Here is a 19,818-nt window from a genome sequence, read left to right as displayed (position 1 = left end):
AAGCTAGACGTGGAGAAATACAGTTCCTGCTGACTGCCTCTCTCTCTTTTCCTTCTCTTTGTTAGAGTTAAAACCTTCCAATTGGCCAGGCGCGGTGGCTCATGCCTGTAATTCCAACACTTTGGGAGGCCACAATAGGTGGGTTTCTTGAGCTCAAGTTCGAGACCAGCCTGGGCAACATGGTGAAACCCTGTCTCTATTAAAAATACAAAAATTAGCCGGGCATGGTGGCACGCACCTGTAGTTCCAGCTACTCGGGAGGCTGATGTAGAATTGTTTGAACTCAGGAGGCGGAGGTTACAGTGAGCTGAGATTGTGCCATTGCACTCCAGCCTGGGTAACAGAGCGAGACCTTGTCTCAAAAAAAAAAAAGTCCTAATATTCTATAGTGCTAGCAATAGGTATTTGATGGTGGCCCTGCCCTCTAGGAACTTAAGACTTTAATATTCATGTCCGGCAGGCGCCTGTAATCCCAGCTACTCAGGAGGCTAAGGCAGGAGAATCACTTGAACCCAGGTGGCAGAAGCTGCAGTAAGCAGAGATTGTGCCACTGCACTCTAGCCTGGGCAACAGAACGAAACTTGGTCTCAAGAAAAAAAAAAAATGATTCTAAGGCTGGGCACGGTGGCTTCACGCCTGTAATTCCAGCACTTTCGGAGGCGGAGGCAGGCAGATCACCTGAGGTCAGAAGTTTGAGACCAGCCTGGCCAACATGGAGAAACCCTGTCTCTACTACAAATACAAAAATTAGCTAGGCGTGGTGGCGGGCGCCTGTAATCCCAGCTACTCAGAAGGCTGCCACAGGAGAATCACTTGAGCCTGGGAGGTGGAGGTTGCAGTGAGCCTGGGCAATAGAGGGAGACCTTGTCTCACAAAAAAAAAAAAAAAAAAGAAAAAAGAAAAAGAAAAGTCCTAATATTCTATAGTGCTAGAAATAGATTTGATGGTGGCCCTGCCCTTTAGGAACTGAAAATGGAATGTAGGAGGCCAGACTAACACACCACTCACACTCTAGGGTAGGGATGGCCAGTGGGATTTACAGTGCCCAGAGAAGGACCCCTAGCATATTTCTCCAGCTTACTTGGATGGTGTCCAATTTTTTTTCTCATTTTAAAATAAAATGAAGGACAAGGCCTTCCATTCCAAAATATAAATTTCTTTTTTTTTCCGAGACAGAGTCTCGCTCTGTTGACCAGGCTGGAGTGCAGGGGCACAATCTCAGCTCACTGCAACCTCCACCTCCCAGGTTCAAGCGATTCTCCTGCCTCAGCCTCCTTAGTAACTGGGATTACAGGAGCGTGCTACCACATCCTGCTAATTTTTGCATGTTTAGTAGAGACGGGGTTTCACCATGTTGGTCAGGCTGATCTTGAACTCCTGACCTCGTGATCTGCCCGCCTTGGCCTCCCAAAAGTGCTGAGATTACAGGCGTGAGCCACCACGCCCGGCTAAAATTTCGTTTTTTTACGCTATTTATCTCAATTGTTTTTTGCATTTTCCCCATGGGACTCATGAGCACATTATTATTATTATTATTATTATTATTATTTTGAGACGGAGTCTTGCTCTGTCGCCCAGGCTGGAGTGCAGTGTCCCAATCTAGGCTCACTGCAAGCTCCACCTCCCGGGTTCATGCCATTCTCCTGCCTCAGCCTCCCGAGTAGCTGGGACTATAGGCGCTCGCCACTACGCCCGGCTAATTTTTTGTATTCTTTAGTAGAGACGGGGTTTCACTGTGTTAGCCAGGATGGTCTCCATCTCCTGACCTCGTGATCCGCCCGCCTCAGCCTCCCAAAGTGCTGGGATTACAGGCGTGAGCCACCGCGCCCGGCCATGAGCACATTATTCTAAGCGTAAGTGGTAGGTAACCTGATTCGGTATTTTGAAGAGGAAATTTTGATACCAAAAACAATTTTTAAGGAAATTTTGAATCAGGCAAAAAGGCCCCAAAGATCTAATTACAGGCCAGGCCTGCACAACTGAGAAAATGAGAGTATCACTTTCCCATTTTCAAACATTATAACCAACATTTCTCTATCTGATTCTGAAAATCCTGTAAGAAAGACAAGGCAGATGGTTTTACTCCCATTTCAAGAGAGTGATGATTTACCCAAGGTATATAGTTTGCAGGTACACGTGGCTGATAAATGTTGGAAACTGGCTTTCCCAACTCTTCTCTTTTCCTTGCCTGAAGCTCTGTCCTGGACTTAGGAATCCCAGTGGTGATTTGGAATAGACAAGACTTGAGCCGTGAAGGACAAGACTGCAGGGAGGGCTGGTCCTGAGGAGGAAGCATCTTCAGATATCTAGGTCTTGGGATCTTGGGTGGGGAATGGGCTGCCTGGGAAAGTGCTGAATTGGAAGGAGGAGCCAGAGGTCTGACTGAAGGAATGGAGAGGGGGCCTCAAAAAGAAGCCAGGTAGGCTGCCTTCCTCCCAGCTCCAGAATGGCACCCCCTCTAAAGTCAGACTCACCTACGTACATCCTGGGAGTGAACCCCCTTCTCCTTCCTGCTTCCACCATTATTCTAATCCTCAAAGGGTTAACCAGCTTTCACACGATTTTCCCATCTCCCAGGTAACTTGGGCAGCTGCTCCCTGCTGGAAATAAAAGTCCCAATTCCTCAGTTCGTTCACTTAGCAATGCACCCCAGCAGCCCCTCCAACCCCCAGCAGAGAAGCACAGCCCTTTGGGTAAAAGGTGCCTGGGGGCGAGGTTGCAAATTGGCACGTGCGGGGAGGGGCTCCTAGAGAATGGGGCGGGGGGTTGCGGGGGGCGGCAGGGAGAGTGCCCCTTCCCTGGATCTCTCCACTGGGTCCAGCAGGTTCGCCTCGGGGCCGCTGCCCCAGAGGCTGGGGGAAGAGGAAAGAAGTGGTGTGCGGGCAAGCAGGCCGCACACACCTGGCGCCTTGTGGAATGAGATCTTAATTAATTATTAAACTGAGTTCCCGCGGGAGGGCGCAGGGCCGTGACAGGCAGGGCGGGAATGGCTAGGTGGGGGCTGGGGCTGGGGCTGGGACAGGGGCCGGGGCAGTGAGGAAGTGGGGATGAAGAGTGGGCGCAGGGCGCGGGCCCAACCCCTGCGACCCTTACAGGAAGGAAGGCGACCCTTGGTGGGCGGGGCGGGGGATGTAGCCGTGAGAGGTGGGTTTGCGGGCGCGCTTGGGGACCCCCGGGGTGAGGACGGGAGAGGAATGAAGGAGGAGGCGGCCGGGGTGAAGGGAAGGGGACTGGGCTGCGAGGTCCCCTCCCCCCGGGGTCTTGATCCCAGAACAGTAGCCGCTTGTCTTCTCAGGACTGGGGGAGGAAGCGGCCGGAGGAGAGGAGGGGGCGCGCGGAGGGAGGGGTCCCATTATTTGGCCTCCAGCGCCCCTACCCCGCTGCTAGGAAGGGGAGTGGGCGACTCGGCCCCCGCTATTGGGGAGGGGGAGGGGGGTGCCCAGACAAAAGGAGCTTGTGCCTTTAAGGCGGGGAGTCCGGGAGCCCGCGGGGAGGGGACTTCTGGATCCGGGGTAGAGGGCGGCTGCGCTGGACAGCTCGGGAGGGGGCGAGGGCCGGGCGGACGGCGGACGGCGGGCGGGACGGCCAGGACGCGCGGGCTCGGAGAAGGACCGCGGGACGGCCGGCCGGCCGGCCGGAGCCCGCGGGGGCGGCGGGGCGGGGGCCCGGGGCAGGCGCGGAGACTGGCCGGCAGGTGAGCGCGCGGAGGGCTGGGGAAGTGACCGCTCGGGCTCCCGGGGCTCCAGGATTGGAACGCTCCCGAGCGGCTCCCAATAGGAGTTTGTGGGTGGGGGCGCCGAAGCCTGGGACGGGTCGTCTCGGCAGTGTTTGGCGGGTTGCCCGAGGGAGTTGGGGTTGGCAAAGGGAAGTCATGGAGGCAGTGGGATCGAGGTCTCCTAGGTCCGGCGCTCGCCACCCGCGTCGCCCGCTGCCGGCCTCCCTCCACGGGGCGAGTTCCAGGCTTGCCCGGAGGCCAGGAGGACCTGGCACGTACTGGGGGAGGGGCTGGCCTGAGTTTTTTGCTGCGGGGCTGTGGGGTGAGTCTCTGAGTTTGGGAGAGATTCCATTTAGGGGAGAGGAACCGGCCTGGGCAGAGGCAGGGATGCCCTCTGTCTGCGGGAGTCCCTCTCCTTCGCCTCACCCCAAACCTTGGGAATGAAAGGGGTGGGTTCGGCTCCCCACATCCCCCAAGGCCTGCCGCAGGGTGGGCAGGGGAGCTGACTTATTCAAAGCAGACTCTTGGGCTCGACTGAAAGGCTAGAGGTGGAATCAGGCGTGGGAGCCTCTTTGCCCATATCCTCCCCTTACCAGACTACCCCTGTGAGCTGGAGGGACTTGGTGGGGGTTGCACAGTAAGGCTTGATGTGGGAGCCCTCTGTAATCTTTAGGAAGAGCGAGGACTGGGGATGGGAGAAGGTGGCAGCGGGCACTGGACCAACAGATACAGGCCCTGGGTAGTCTCCTCTACATCTGGAAAGGCCCAGAATTGAAGAAGTGAGGCCCATGTCCCAGTATGGTGGGCGGTGCTGGCACTGCTGGGCCCTGCCTGGGCAGTGCCTCTTGCCATGAACTTTCTGAAGTCGTTTTAAATCCCCTGGAGCCTCCTTTTGCCAAGGAGGGCAGGGGCAGATGGGCCCTGGGGATGGAATAGACAGGAGGTGGCCAGGAAGGCTTGGCAAGGCAGTAGGCAGAGCCATCCTTAGGGCTGGGCCTTGGCCTTGGCGGGTTCCAAACTCTGGTCTCAGCCTGATCAGGGTTTGGGAGGGACTTGAGGTCTGGGACTGAGCCTGGGCCTGCCAGGCTGAATGGGACATGGCTCTGGCTGTGGGAGCCGGTGGTGTGAAGAGCAGCAGATCTGTGAGAGAGCAAATGGACCAACACTCAGGGAAGGAGGAGGTCAGAGGCACAAGGCTTAGGAGCCTGACTCCGGGGAGGAGGGAGGTGGTCTGTGCTCCCGGAGCTCTCATAGTGATGGGTTGCTGGACAAAGTGGGTTGGGGGACCATATAGAGTTTTGTGGCTTGGAACAGTGCTCTCCCCTGTTCCCTGCCATACTAGTCTGGCACGGGGTGCCAGAAATGCTGGGAGGCCGGCAAGTTCTCAGGGATGGGCAGTGCCTGGAGTGGATCCCAGAGTGGGATGGTTGCAGTTGGTTGGACAATTACACAGCTCTGAAGCTATCCCCTTAGGGAGTCAGAGTGTTCCTGGGAGGGTCATGCATTCTCCTGGATAGTGTCTGCCCCTTTCTCTGTGGGTATGAGCCAGATGCTAGGATGTGTTTCCAGGGGGCTGGGAACCTGGCCAGAAACTAGTCCTTTGGAAAGAGGTCTGGGCCAGTGGTGGGGGTGGGGGGTTGTGTCGGGGGAGATAAGAACAGGGAAGGGGACTGGTGAATGAGGGGAGGCTGAAGCAAAATGTTGTGGGTGCTGGATGGTGGTGGGAAACCTGCTCACTCTGGGCTCTGTCTCCAGCAGCTCTGGGGACTAACAGCCAAGGACATAGGGACTGATAGAACCAGGCATCTGACTGGCTAGAAAGATGTGTGTTCTTGCTCATGATTTTCTCATCTTTCCATCTCTTGACGCTGACAGAGATTTGGGTTTAAAGTGTTGTAGAGTGAGGAGAAGAACTAATATTTTTCAAGTGTGTACTTCATGACAGGCATTATTAGATTCTTTCCAGAGGACAATTATTTCCATTTTACAGATGAAGGTACTGACACAGAGAGGTTAAATAACTTGCCCAAGGCAGTGCGGCTAGTAAATAATCACGCTAAGGTTTGGAACCTGGTCTCATGCCAAAGATCATGCTTCTAATGAAGTATTTTGAAGAGCCAGGCTTTCTTTGGTGACCTTTTCCAAATGCCAGCCTGACCAAAAGTCTTGTATTCCTGATCTGTCCTTCCAGATGGTGCTGTTGGTGATGTTAAGAGGTTGAAGGGGCCAGGCATGGTGACTCATGCCTGTAATCCCAGCACTTTGGGAGGCCAAGGCAGGCGGATCACCTGAGGTTAGGAGTTCGAGACCAGCCTGGCCAACATGGTGAAACCCTATCTCTACTGAAAATACAAAAATTAGCCGGGCGTGGTGGCAGGTGCCTGTAATCTCAGCTACTGGGGAGGCTGAGGCAGGAGAATTGCTTGAACCCGGGAGTCAGAGGTTGCAGTGAGCCAAGATTGTGCCACTGTACTCCAGCCTGGGTGGGGCAGGGTGAGACTCCATCTTAAACAAAAAAACAAAAGGAGGTCGAAGGACATACTTCTGTGGGATATAGGAGAAGGGATGCCGACAGAACTTGGCTGAGGGTGACCCAGGGATGGGAGTTTTGGGGTATGCAGAGAATTCCCCAGCCTGCCTTCTGCTTGTGGGTCCCTGGGTGTCTGCTTTGAGTGCTGCGCATCTGGCTTGAGCTCTCATTCTGTGGCCACCTGTGGCAAGTGCTGGGTATTCCTCCATCCTGTCCCCTACTGAGTACAATGTCAGTGCTGCTAGCTCAGCAGGCTTGAGTACAAGGGACCCCTCAGGGTACTGTGTGAGCATAGAGGAGTGTGGCCCTGGTGGGGACACAGGCATGCGTGGATGACAGTGCTTTCAGCCTCATCTTATTCTGACCTGGGCTCAGCTAGGAGTCACACTAAAGGTATCATCATGGAGTCCTCCCACCTCAGTTAATGACATTTCCTCCAGGAAATGTGGGATCTGGGACTGATTTGGTTACCATGATCTCTATAACTTGGGCCAGCCATATAAAACTGCCATGGACATCAGTTTTTATTTATATATATTTTTCCTTTCAAATCTGTCTTGTGCCCCAGGGGGCCACAGGACTAGTTTCTCAGGGTTTTGGTGAAGATCAGATGGAATTAGGGATGTGAAAAGATCTTGAACAGTTTAAAGCATGGAGAAAGTGCATGGAATATCTTTCATCCATCCATCTAGTCATCCATCTACTCAATGAACATTTAATATTATTTTATTTTTTGAGATGGAGTTTCGCTCTTATTGCCCAAGCTGGAGTGTAATGGCGTGATCTTAGCTCACTGCATCTGCCACCTCCCAGATTCAAGCAATTCTTTCACCTCAGCCTCCTGAGTAGTTGGGATTACAGGCGCCCGCCACCACTCCTGGCTAATTTTGTATTTTTAGTAGAGATGGGTTTTCACCATGTTGATCAGGCTGGTCTGGAACTCCTGACCTCAGGTGATCCACTCGCCTCAGCCTCCCAAAATGCTAGGATTACAGGTGTGAGCCACCACATCCAGCCTCAATAAACACTTGTTTAGGTCCTTCTAAGGGTTGTGGATATGGCAGTGAGAACAGCAGGTCAAAATCCTTGCCTTCATAGAGCTGACATTCCAGTCAGGAGAGACAGAAAATGAACACATAAGAAAAATATATAGAATGGCAGTTGCTGATTAGAGTTATGGAGAAAAAGCATAAAGCTGGGAAAAAGATAGAGAGCTCCAGGAAAGGGGGTTGCTATTTTAATAGGGTGGTCAGGGAGAGCCTCACTGATAAGGGGACATTTGGGATGTGACCTGGAGGAGCTCTTGTTCCAGACAGAGGGAACAGCAGGCACTGAGGTCCCAGGCTGGCCTGTGCGGGGTGTGTTGGGAAAGAGCAAAGAGGTTCATATGACTGTGGTGCAATGAGGAAGCTGAAGAGCCTTAGGATTATCACTGTTAGCTGGTTCACGAGGTCAGGAGATCCAGACCATCCTGGCAAACATGGTGAAACCCCATCTCTACAAAAAATAGAAAAAATTAGCCGGGCGTGGTGACGGGTGCCTGTAGTCCCAGCTACTCAGGAGGCTGAGGCAGGAGAATGGTGTGAACCCAGGAGGCGGAGCTTGCAGTGAGCCGAGATCTTGCCACTGCACTCCAGCCTGTACGACAGAGCGAGACTCCGTCTCAAAAACAAAACAAAACAAAACAAAATACCAGCATATTTTTTCTTCTGCTTCTGTTGAGAAAAATCAGATCGGGACCCACTGGCAACAGTCTACAGCTGCTGGGTGGTGCTTGCCCAGTGCACAGGGTGTGAACTCTTTTCCTCCTAGTTCTGAAGCATAAGCTGCATCACTCATTGACTTGGGCACTTGAGTTTGTGACCACCAACACATCAGTGCCTTTTAGGGAAATTTTCAAGTATACTGGCTTTGGGGTCAGACAAATCTGGTTTAGAATCTTGGTTCTCTCACTTATGTGGCTGCTGGATCTTTGGGCAAGTCTTTCTTCTTTTCTTTTCTTTCCCTCCCTTCCCTCCTTCTTTCCCTCTCTCCCTCCCTCCCTCCTTTTTTCTTTCCTTCCTTCCTTCCATTTTTTTTTTTTTTTCAGACTATGGCTGTTGCCCAGGCTAGAGTTCAGTGGTGCACAATCCTGGCTTACTGCAGCCTCCACTGCCTGGGCCCAAGCAATCCTCCCGCCCTAGCCTCCTGAATGGCCTGGTCTGTAAGTGTACACCACCACACCAGGCTAATTTTTATTTATTTATTCTTTGAGATGGAGTCTCACTCTGTCACCCAGGCTAGAGTGCAGCGGCGCGATCTCAGCTCACTGCAACCTCTGCCACCCGGGTTCAAGCAATTCTCCTGCCTTAGCTCCCGAGTTGCTGGGATTACAGGCGCCCGCCACTGCGCCGGGCTAATTTTTGTACTTTTAGTAGAGACGAGGTTTCACCATCTTGGCCAGGCTGGTCTTGAACTCCTGACCTTGAGATCCACTTGCCAGGGCCTCCCAAAGTGCTGGGATTACAGATGTGAGCCACCGTGCCTGGCCCAGGCTAATTTTTTAAAGTTTTAATAGAGGCAAGGTCTTGCTGTATTGCCCAGGTTGCTCTCACATTCCTGGCCTTAAGCCATCCTCCTGTCTCGGCCTCACAAAGTGCTGGGATTACAGGTGTAAGCCACTGTGCCTGGCCTTGGAAAAGTTTCTTTTCCTCACTGTGTCTCGATTTCTCACATGTTGAATGGGGATACCCTTGTTGCCTACATCCAAGTAATTGTATGACGATGAAACTCATAGCTTGTCAGTGGGAAGTGCTTAGGTAATGAGCTACTAGTGGTGGCAGTGGCTGTGACAGTGGTATTAATACCGCTCCCATTGGATGGTCTCTAATACTATCTCCTTCCTTCCCTACCAGCAACATGTCATGGTTTAGTGGCCTCCTGGTCCCTAAAGTGGATGAACGGAAAACAGCCTGGGGTGAACGCAATGGGCAGAAGCGTTCACGGCGCTGTGGCACTCGGGCAGGTGGCTTCTGCACGCCCCGCTATATGAGCTGCCTCCGGGATGCAGAGCCACCCAGCCCCACCCCTGCGGGCCCCCCTCGGTGCCCCTGGCAGGATGACGCCTTCATCCGGAGGGGCGGCCCGGGCAAGGGCAAGGAGCTGGGGCTGCGGGCAGTGGCCCTGGGCTTCGAGGACACAGAGGTGACAACGACAGTGGGCGGGACAGCTGAGGTGGTGCCCGACGCGGTGCCCAGGAGTGGGCGATCCTGCTGGCGCCGTCTGGTGCAGGTGTTCCAGTCAAAGCAGTTCCGTTCGGCCAAGCTGGAGCGCCTGTACCAGCGGTACTTCTTCCAGATGAACCAGAGCAGCCTGACGCTGCTGATGGCGGTGCTGGTGCTGCTCACGGCGGTGCTGCTGGCTTTCCACGCGGCGCCCACCCGCCCTCAGCCTGCCTATGTGGCCCTGCTGGCCTGCGCCGCCGCCCTGTTCCTGGGGCTCATGGTGGTGTGTAACCGGCATAGCTTCCGCCAGGACTCCATGTGGGTGGTGAGCTACGTGGTGCTGGGCATCCTGGCGGCAGTGCAGGTCGGGAGTGCCCTCGCAGCAGACCCACGAAGCCCCTCTGCGGGCCTCTGGTGCCCTGTGTTCTTCGTCTACATCGCCTACACGCTCCTCCCCATCCGCATGCGGGCTGCGGTCCTCAGCGGCCTGGGCCTCTCCACCCTGCATTTGATCTTGGCCTGGCAACTTAACCGTGGTGATGCCTTCCTCTGGAAGCAGGTAGGTGGCCAGGGAGGTAGGGATGGAGGGCAGCAAGTGGGGAATTTCTCACCTCATAAGCAGGTGGGGGCTTAGTGAGGAAGGGCGGGTGAGTCACGGGTGGAAGCTGGGTGCAGGGATGTCTGGCTGTATCTGGGAAGAGGAGCAGGAGGTGGGAGGCCAGGGCTCAGGGGTCCACCTCCACATGGGATCTGGGGTAGAAGGCACTGCTGAGGGGAGGGAGGGCCCCAGGACCCAAGCCTGAACTCTGTCACCATGGGCCCCAGTCTCTGGCTCTTTAGCCGTCTGAAATAGTGGTCTGTAGAGACAGAATGTGGGGCTGGAGACAGGGGTGTGGTATATAGCCCCAGGGCCGTGGTAGGGCTGAAAAGGCAGTGCAGGCTGTGTCCAGGCTTTAGCATCTCTGTTAGCAAGGTGACACTGGAGGATCAGGTGCTGGTGCCATCCATGGAGAGCAGCTCTAGGTGGTGATCTGGAGGTATAGAGCAGGTTTTGGATGTTGTCAGCAAGGGAGGAGTCCCCTCTTTTCCTGGACCAAGGCCACTTCTGGGAGGACAGGGAAGGTGAAGAGCTGGGGTCAGTTCTCTCTGGGCTGGATGTAGTTTGAATGGGGTTGGACTGTTGAAGAGAGGAACATTAAGTCTGATTGTATCCCACCTTCCCCATGCTGGGCACCAGGGGCCTGGCCGCCTTCCCTTGAGGTTCTCAGTCCATGCCTGTTGCCGCCTCCAGGCTCCAAGTGTGTGTGAGGTGGGACTCCATGGCTCCGTGTGGAGTGGCTGTAGGCTGACCTGCTTATCCAATGGGCTGTATTCTTCTCTGTGGGATCTTAGACAACTAGCCTCACCTCTCCCAGCCTTAGTTTCCCAGTCTGCAAAGCTAGGATAAAAATAGCATCTAGCTCATGTTGCTGTTGGGGCCCCACCCTTTCCTAGAGTGGAGTAGAACCCGACTGGGCAGTGTTCACACCTGGGGGCAGGGAGGTGTGGGGAGTGCTGGAAGGCATGGTACCCAGTGAAGGGGTTTCTGGGAAGTCTCTTTAAGAGAGATGTTAGTTTGTGGATCTGCCATCTCATGTTACCCCCCGCCCAGGGAGCAGAGGCCAGGTCCTTCAGGCGCTGCTGTAGGCACAGCCCCGCCATCAGCACACCACCCGGGTCCTCCACTGGACCCTATCTAGAGAGTGCTATCTTACTCAAGGTTTTGAGGGCTTGTGGCCTGTTGCCCACCCTGCCTCACCCACAGAGAGGAAGTTGCCTGGGGAACCCAGGGTGAGAAGCTAGGTTCTCTGGCATGATGCCCTTCTCCACCCAGCCTGTGCTACAGAACAGAACGTACCTGTTTTTTGTGTGTTTTGTTTTTGAGACGGAGTCTTGCTCTGTCATTAGGCTGGAGTGGGGCAGTGGTGCGATCTCAGCTTACTTCAGCCTCCACCTCCTGGGTTCAAGCAATTCTCCTGCCTCAGCCTCCCGAGTAGCTGGGACTACAGGAGCACGCCATCACGCCCAGCTAATTTTTGTATTTTTAGTAGAGACAGGTTTCACCATATTGGCCAGGATGGTCTCGATCTCTTGACCTCGTGATCCGCCCTCCTTGGCCTCCCAAAGCGCTGGGATTACAGGAGTGAGCCACCTCACATGGCCAGAATGCCAGAACACATGCCAGAATGTACCTTTTTAAAACTAACCTTATAGCCTGTTTGTTTGTGGAGCACGTGCCCTTAGGGCACCGTCGGACATCTTAAAGGGCCAGGTTCTTCCGCCCCAGAGCTTCTCTTCCAGGCTGGCTCTCAACCAGGGCTTTATGGCTGGATTGCCCTCCTGGGGAAGGAGCTTAGAGGTGGTGTCTCCTTTCCCCCTTCCTCTCTGGCCAGGCATGGGCTGGGTGGGCATCTCTTCCCTACTCTCAACTGGCATGGTGCCCAGAGTCAGGCCCAGTGCCTGACTGAGGAGGTGCAGTCCCAGGGAGGCCAGGACTGTGCCCATCTCCCCAGGAGTGTGTGGCTACAGCCTCACCTAGTGGGTCTCGACAGGCACATTCTTGGGGCAGTAGCGAAAGTCACTGCTGTCCCTGTGCCAGTCCTTGGGGTCAGGGCTGCCCTTACAACTTCCTCTGGGCCGAGAAACATTCCCTGTGCCCGTTTGGGTCTGAGGGTTTCTAGATGGGTGGGGTTTGTGGCCTCCTTCCTCGTCTACTTGGGCAGCCCCTTCCCAGATCCACCCTGCTCACAGTCACAGGAAGGAGGCTGTGTCCCCACCAACCCACTCACTTAGACACATCGAACAGTGTCGCCCAGTGACCCAAGCCCAGCGTGGAGTCTCCTCCGGTCCCCTGGCATCCATTTTTTCTCACAGTCAGATAGGGACATGTGTGTACAGAGTTATTTCAGTCTCGTCCCCCTTCCCCTTCCCTCCACCGTGACTCACATTTTCCTCTTGGGCTCCTGGGGCCAGGAAGGGAAGTTGCCTGGTTTGCCCCCCTTCCCTTCTCCCCCACTGGGGGCTATTCTTAGAAACCCCCAAGGGAGATAGTGTGCCCCTCTCTTCACCCCTGCTGCTGGGAGGGGGAGCTCAGCCTAGTTGATCCTGGGCCTGTGAGCTGGACTGGGAAGGGAAGCTAGGAGGCCCATCCCAGAGGCTGGCGCTGGAAATGGCTAGGGGTGAGCCAGGCCTCCCCCTCAGTTTTACCCAAGAGGAAACTGAGGTCCTAAAGATTAAGTGACCTGCCCAATTTTGCAGGACTAGTTCTAGTTCAAGGCAGAGCCCAGAACCTCTGGCTTCCAGGAAGTGCTTCTGCTGTTTCCCTCCCTTCTCCTTAAACCAGAGCCCGGCCCCTTCCAACTCTGGGGTGGAGCCACAAGCTCCAGGTTAATTCCTGAGTTTCCAGAAACACTGAGGCCAGCTTCCCTTAGACTTGCTTTGTAGCCAATGCCACTGATGATGATTGGGGACTGAACATTCCTAGGGTGGAGGCCCTAGGCCTAGGGCCTGGCAGGGCTGAGTGTCAGAGGGAGTTATACCTTGAGGGGTGGCCGGTCATGGTGGACCCCATCTCCAGTTAGAGGACATCCTTTGTATCAGTAGAATTGATGACTCTCAAGCCGGGGCTCTGAGGTTGGGCTTGAGAGCTTGACTCAGTAGAGTGAGTAGGAATCTTGGAAACCTGGAATGTACTACACAGTGTGGAATGCACTAGATAGATAGTAGGATTAGGACACAGAATTTGGAGTCTGATTGTCCTGGGTTCAAGTCTCACCCTGGCCACTAACAGCTGTGTGATCTTGGGGAAGTTACTTGGCTTCTCTGTGCCTGAGTCCCTTACCTTTAAAATGGGATATTGTTACCTATTTCATAGAGTTTTTTTGTTTTTTTTTTTTTTTTTGAGACGGAGTCTTGCTCTGTCACCCAGGCTGGAGTGCAGTGGCCGGATCTCAGCTCACTGCAAGCTCCGCCTCCCGGGTTTACGCCATTCTCCTGCCTCAGCCTCCCGAGTAGCTGGGACTACAGGCGCCCGCCACCACGCCCGGCTAGTTTGTTGTATTTTTTAATAGAGACGGGGTTTCACCGTGTTAGCCGGGATAGCCTCTCGATCTCCTGACCTCGTGATCCGCCTGTCTCGGCCTCCCGAAGTGCTGGGATTACAGGCTTGAGCCACCGCGCCCGGCCTATTTCACAGAGTTTTAAGAAATGTGTTAGGGGCCAGGCGCGGTCGATGACGCCTGTAATCCACACCCATAAGCACTTTGGGAGGCCGAGGCGGGTGGATCACTTGAGGTCAGGAGTTCAAGACCAGCCTGACCAACATGGTGAAACCCCTTCTCTACTAAAAAAATATACAAAAATTAGCCGGTCATGGTGGCAGTTGGCTGTAATCCCAGCTATTCCTGAGGCAGGAGAATCGCTTGAACTGGGAGGCGGAGGTTGCAGTGAGCTGAGATCAGGCCACTGCACTCCAGTCTGGGTGACAGAGCAAGGCTCTGTCAAAAAAAAAAAAAAAAAGAAAAAAGAAATGTTAGTCAGTATATAGAAGGCACCTACAGAATCCTGGCACGTGGTAGGCAGCCAACGAACTAGCTACCATAATAATAATGACAATGGTGATTATTGTTACTAAGTTATGTCAAGTCAGGGAGAGGCTTTAGAGATCTTCTTCTTCTTCCTCTTTGGGTTATAGATGAGCAAACCCAAGAGAGAGGAGGTGACTTGTCCTGGGTCACTCACAGGAGGATGTAGAGCTCAGGTCTCCTGGGTGCTGTCCTTAAGGAGGAGCACCTGCAAAAGGAGCAGCATTTGTCTTTCGTGTGGGGTGTTTGAGGAGCAGGAGATACAGGGTGCTGGAGCTGGGCCCCATGACTTACCTGGCCCTAGTTGGTCTTCTGCTTCCAGAAGCTGTGAAAAGATCTCATTTCTAGTCATGGAGGATTCAGGCACTTGGCTGGGATCTGGGGTCCTGTGGGTCATGCGAGAGAGATATTGCAGGGGTGGCAGTAGCTTGGGGACAGAGAGGGTGCAGGACCCTGGCTTCCTTCCTCAGAGAACCTAGCAAGTTGTGTGAATGTGTGTGTGTGTATTTGGGGAGGTAGGCAGAGGAGATGGTCACTATCTGCCTCTACTACCTCCTGCAGCTCGGTGCCAATGTGCTGCTGTTCCTCTGCACCAACGTCATTGGCATCTGCACACACTATCCAGCAGAGGTGTCTCAGCGCCAGGCCTTTCAGGAGACCCGCGGTTACATCCAGGCCCGGCTCCACCTGCAGCATGAGAATCGGCAGCAGGTGGGACTGCTCCCCTGGCCAGGGCCTGCCCCCACCTCACCCCCACATAACTTGCAGATTGGATTTGCTGCCTTGTCCGGTTCCGTGGAGCACAGTGTGATGGTTCCCCTGGGTTGTGTGTCACAGAGGCCCTATGATACTGGGGTTTTGTCCTGTCCAAGGGAAGGAGGGCGTGGACAGGAGCACATCTGGGGGCTTAATGGAGGGTGGTCAGAGGGGGCTCTGACGGGGGAAGGTCGGGCCACAGTCCAGAAGGGAAGGTCTTCAGAGAAGTCTGGGAGGACTCTGGTGATGTAGAGAGACCAGGAGGGATTGAAATGTGAGGCCAAGAGTATAGTGATGCCTATTGGAACCACTGGGCTAGGAGCGGCTGCTGCTGTCGGTGTTGCCCCAGCATGTTGCCATGGAGATGAAAGAAGACATCAACACAAAAAAAGAAGACATGATGTTCCACAAAATCTACATACAGAAGCATGACAATGTCAGGTAAGGTGAGGGTAGGAGGGTGCCAAGCAGGGCGGGGGGTCTGGAAGTCTTTGAGGGCTATGTGGTCTGTTCATTCTCTGCTGTCATCTACAGCATCCTGTTTGCAGACATTGAGGGCTTCACCAGCCTGGCATCCCAGTGCACTGCACAGGAGCTGGTCATGACCCTGAATGAGCTCTTTGCCCGGTTTGACAAGCTGGCTGCGGTGAGGGTGCTGGGCCTTGGGATTGGGCCTGGGTGTTGACCGTGGTGAGAGCATAGCTTTGCTGGCAGCAGCTGGGGATTTGGGAGCAGATAGAGTGTGCGTCGAGGGTGGTGGGCCATGCAGGCTGGGTGGGCAAGAGAGTAAAGGTTACCCTTCCCTCAAACTCTTTCCCATTCAGGAGAATCACTGCCTGAGGATCAAGATCTTGGGGGACTGTTACTACTGTGTGTCAGGGCTGCCGGAGGCCCGGGCCGACCATGCCCACTGCTGTGTGGAGATGGGGGTAGACATGATCGAGGCCATCTCGTAAGCAGTGCCCCATTCCCAGGCTTCCTGGAATTACGGGTTCCCCAGACTGCTCCTACTTTTTGTCGAGACCTCAGGAGATTTCCTCAGTTTTGGCTGTTTCTCTGTCTTTGAAGTCTGTCTGTCACTGGGAAGGGGAATCTTTCTCCAACCTGTGCAAAGACCCATGCGGACCCTTAGACTCGCAGCCAGCTGAGATGGGGCGGGGACAGCCTGTGCAGTAGGGGAGTTGGGCTAGAGGGAATGCCATCTGTGCAGGCCAGAGGGGATAACAGTGATTCCTCTTCTCCTAGCTCAGTTCCACAAGATGCTGCTGGGCCCCTGCTGGTGAACACAGCCCTAACATTTGTCCTTGAGCCCCATGCAGCCTTCTGCTCATGTCCAACCAAGGCTGTGCTCCTGTCCCCTGCATCTGGGTCTGTCCTTGCCCACTGGGCCCTGAGGGGAGTGAAGGGCCTGGGCTGTGGGCTGGGGGAGGAGAAGACTGCCAGGAGCTGATCTGGGGCTGCATCCTCCCAGGCTGGTACGTGAGGTGACAGGTGTGAATGTGAACATGCGCGTGGGCATCCACAGCGGGCGCGTGCACTGCGGCGTCCTTGGCTTGCGGAAATGGCAGTTCGATGTGTGGTCCAATGATGTGACCCTGGCCAACCACATGGAGGCAGGAGGCCGGGCTGGGTGAGTAGGGGGGGCCCAGGTGGTGGGGGATGGGAGCAAGGTGGGAGAGCCAGGGTCTCACCCTCTTGGCCACGTACAGCCGCATCCACATCACTCGGGCAACACTGCAGTACCTGAATGGGGACTACGAGGTGGAGCCAGGCCGTGGTGGCGAGCGCAACGCATACCTCAAGGAGCAGCACATTGAGACTTTCCTCATCCTGGGCGCCAGCCAGAAACGGGTCAGGGCCGGGGCAGGGCTGGGGGCAGGGGAGCAGGAAGAGGGACAAATGGGGAGGAGCAGGCCAAGGCCTCCTCTGGGCCCCTCTTCTGAGCCTGTACCCCTCTTCTGAGCCTGTACCCATGCTGCCCACACAGAAAGAGGAGAAGGCCATGCTGGCCAAGCTGCAGCGGACTCGGACCAACTCCATGGAAGGGCTGATGCCGCGCTGGGTGCCTGATCGTGCCTTCTCCCGGACCAAGGACTCCAAGGCCTTCCGCCAGATGGTGAGGGGCCCTCAGCACCAGACCTAGGGCCTCTTTTTCTTGGCTCCCTCAGTGTCCCTGACCCTGTCCTTTCTTCTTGTGACTGTCATTTCCATGTATGCTTTCTGGTATTGGGGCAGTGGGAAGATTTCATCTCAGGGGTCCCAGTGCCCCCAGAAGATATGGTGGGGACACCCTCAGCACAGTGTTGGGGTGGGAGAAGGGGCTGCAGAGATGAAGGTTGTTGGCCTTTCACCTCACTCCACACTCTGTCCCTTTCTCCAGGGCATTGATGATTCCAGCAAAGACAAGTAAGTCAGGTTATTGAGGGAGAAGGTACTTGCACCCTGGGATGGGGCTGGGGGAAGCCAAAATCCTCCTTTTCCCTGACTTTAGGTGTGTTGTATGTGAGCAGGAGCCACACCCCAGCTCTCCCTCCCTCCCTTGGGTGCTGCCCATACCTTTCCTTTCATTGTTTCTCACGTGGCCATGCCCATGCATCTGGTGAAGCCATGTCTCCTGCCCTCAGCCGGGGCACCCAAGATGCCCTGAACCCTGAGGATGAGGTGGATGAGTTCCTGAGCCGTGCCATCGATGCCCGCAGCATTGATCAGCTGCGGAAGGACCATGTGCGCCGGTTTCTGCTCACCTTCCAGAGAGAGGATCTTGAGAAGAAGGTTTCAGGGATACAGGGCAGAAGGACAAGGGCTGGGGGAGGGGCAGGTCGCGGCAGGGAAGGCTGAGCACAGGTGAGGGCACAGGTGTTTCTGGGGGATGGAGAAGGGACCACAGAGCAGGGTGGGGATTTCGTCAGTTGGGCCAACTGCATCTCCTCCCTGTTGAGACGCCTAGTAGTGCCCTGTCCTTGCTGTCCCTGCCTTCCTTAGGGAGGGCCCAGCACCCAGCTCAGCCTCCTCTCCTTCAGTACTCCCGGAAGGTGGATCCCCGCTTCGGAGCCTACGTTGCCTGTGCCCTGTTGGTCTTCTGCTTCATCTGCTTCATCCAGCTTCTCATCTTCCCACAGTGAGAGTCCTGCCCTTCCTCTCTTAGCTTCTCTCTTCTCTACCGCTTCCCAGAAGCTTCCTACATACCCACACGGGCCCACAATTCCTGGAGCCTGCATCCCTGCTTGTTCCAGAGGGTGGGACAAGAATACCCAGATCTTCCAGAATTAAATGATTTTTCTGGCCCTGTTCTGCCCCAGCTCCATCCTGATGCTTGGGATCTATGCCAGCATCTTCCTGCTGCTGCTGGTCACCGTGCTGACCTGTGCCGTGTACTCCTGTGGTTCTGTACGTAGGGGGACTTCTGAGGCTGTTGGGAGGGCAGGCTGGACTCCAGACAGGGAGGAGGTCACATGGGGAGAGGGAGGAGAAGGCCATGCCTGCTCCACTGGGCCCCATCCCTGGTTGGCCTTCCTCCTTGGCTGATACAACCTTCAACTCTTCGTCTCTTGATTCCTCTAGCTGTTCCCTAAGGCCCTGCAACGTCTGTCCCGCAGCATCGTTCGCTCACGGGCACATAGCACCGCAGTTGGCATCTTTTCCGTCCTGCTTGTGTTTACTTCTGCCATTGCCAACATGGTAAGGGTCCAGTGGGAATTCTCCCACCTCCACTCTGTGCCAAGCACTGTCCTGGACACTGGGGGTACAGAGGGGAATAGGACATATTTTCTGCCCTCAGGGAGCCCCCTCCCAGAATAGGGCAAGGTTAACTCCAGCTCTCCCTCCTTGTTCTCCCAACCTCTTGTCATCCCTGAGTGAGTACTAAGGCCCATGGGGTATAAGGTACCTGAGCATAGCCCAGGGCAGGGTACATGGCTTCACCAGGTACCTAGAAACCCTTCCCCTCCTTGGCTATCCTGATATACCCCTCTACTTTTGCAGTTCACCTGTAATCACACCCCTATACGGACCTGTGCAGCCCGGATGCTGAATTTAACACCTGCTGACATCACTGCCTGCCACCTGCAGCAGCTCAATTACTCTCTGGGCCTGGATGCTCCCCTGTGTGAGGGCACCATGCCCACCTGCAGCTTCCCTGAGGTGTTCAAGCAGTGCTCAGGTGGTGGTGGGGGGGCTGTCCTGGCACAGACATTGGCCCTTCTGTGCCAGACCTAGTGATGGGCGCTGGGGACCCAGGAACTCACCAGAGTCTCCCACACTAGGAGCAACCAGGGGCCCTGGTGTGGTGTAGGGGCTGGACATGGAAGGTGGAGGATATGGGGGTTTGAGGGGTGTGGCAGAAAGGTTAGGTCAGGCAGGAGAGTGCAGGGCTCTCCCTGCCCAAGGGTGCTGTGGCCTCTGCCTTCACCCAGTGCTGCCTCTGCCCCCCCGCAGTACTTCATCGGGAGCGTGCTGCTGAGTCTCTTGGCCAGCTCTGTCTTCCTGCACATCAGCAGCATCGGGAAGTTGGCCATGGTCTTTGTCTTGGGGCTCATCTATTTGGTGCTGCTTCTGCTGGGTCCCCCAGCCACCATCTTTGACAACTATGACCTACTGCTTGGCGTCCATGGCTTGTGAGTTTATTCTCAGGTCCTTTAATACCCCAGGAGCTTCCCTGACCTTGCTGGGTCACTGTGAGCCTCTCTGGTGCCCAGGCCCCTTGTGCTCTTGGAATGCCACAACTCCCCTGTGGGGGAAAGGGAGGAGATGGAGGAGTTCCCAGCATGTGACCCCAAATAGTTACCCCAAGGAAACCCCAGTCCTGGGAAATCCTTGTGTCTTTAGGCTAGACATTAAAAAAAAAAAAAAAAAAAAATTCCCTCTTGTATTTGCATGGTGCTTTCACATCCACCATCTTAACCACCCATAGGACATACAGCTGCTTGGTGGCAGGGCTCTGGCTAGGAACCAAAGCTTCTGACTCCTGCTTGGGGGCTTTGCCTGGGACATCAT

At 55.1% G+C, this 19,818-nt stretch overlaps 1 protein-coding gene and 1 long non-coding RNA gene across 5 annotated transcripts in view; one reads left to right on the top strand and one right to left on the bottom strand.

Moving 5' to 3' along the window:
• Positions 1-2,074: 2,074 nt before the first annotated feature.
• LOC103875742 lies at positions 2,075-2,741 on the bottom strand. Its single transcript, XR_001892675.2, has 2 exons — positions 2,475-2,741; positions 2,075-2,281 (listed from the first exon to the last, which is right to left on the bottom strand). It is a non-coding gene; the product is annotated as an uncharacterized LOC103875742 (long non-coding RNA).
• A 314-nt stretch (positions 2,742-3,055) lies between these two features.
• Positions 3,056-19,818, top strand: part of ADCY6 (adenylate cyclase 6) — a 44,888-nt gene continuing 28,125 nt past the window's right edge. Inside the window, exons 1-17 of one of the 4 annotated variants that reach the window (XM_017945842.3) lie at positions 3,056-3,144; positions 9,140-10,007; positions 14,632-14,781; positions 15,146-15,267; positions 15,361-15,472; positions 15,651-15,778; positions 16,072-16,194; positions 16,298-16,456; positions 16,536-16,677; positions 16,814-16,942; positions 17,207-17,232; positions 17,451-17,598; positions 17,847-17,944; positions 18,126-18,213; positions 18,388-18,504; positions 18,808-18,966; positions 19,261-19,439. In XM_017945842.3, coding sequence (XP_017801331.1) covers positions 9,144-10,007; positions 14,632-14,781; positions 15,146-15,267; positions 15,361-15,472; positions 15,651-15,778; positions 16,072-16,194; positions 16,298-16,456; positions 16,536-16,677; positions 16,814-16,942; positions 17,207-17,232; positions 17,451-17,598; positions 17,847-17,944; positions 18,126-18,213; positions 18,388-18,504; positions 18,808-18,966; positions 19,261-19,439 — 2,744 coding nt within the window. In that variant the 5' untranslated portion in view covers positions 3,056-3,144; positions 9,140-9,143. Of the gene's footprint in view, positions 3,145-3,519; positions 3,695-8,339; positions 10,008-14,631; positions 14,782-15,145; positions 15,268-15,360; positions 15,473-15,650; positions 15,779-16,071; positions 16,195-16,297; positions 16,457-16,535; positions 16,678-16,813; positions 16,943-17,206; positions 17,233-17,450; positions 17,599-17,846; positions 17,945-18,125; positions 18,214-18,387; positions 18,505-18,807; positions 18,967-19,260; positions 19,440-19,818 lie in introns of those variants that run through there. The other 3 variants (XM_031650445.1, XM_003906297.5, XM_017945845.3) reach the window with 3 other exon arrangements.

The sequence above is a fragment of the Papio anubis genome, chromosome 9, assembly GCF_008728515.1.
Source record: "Papio anubis isolate 15944 chromosome 9, Panubis1.0, whole genome shotgun sequence".
In the NCBI taxonomy this organism is placed as follows: Eukaryota; Metazoa; Chordata; class Mammalia; order Primates; family Cercopithecidae; genus Papio; species Papio anubis.
Note: the sequence above shows the minus strand (reverse complement) of the source record. Positions and strands in the feature narration are given on the sequence as shown.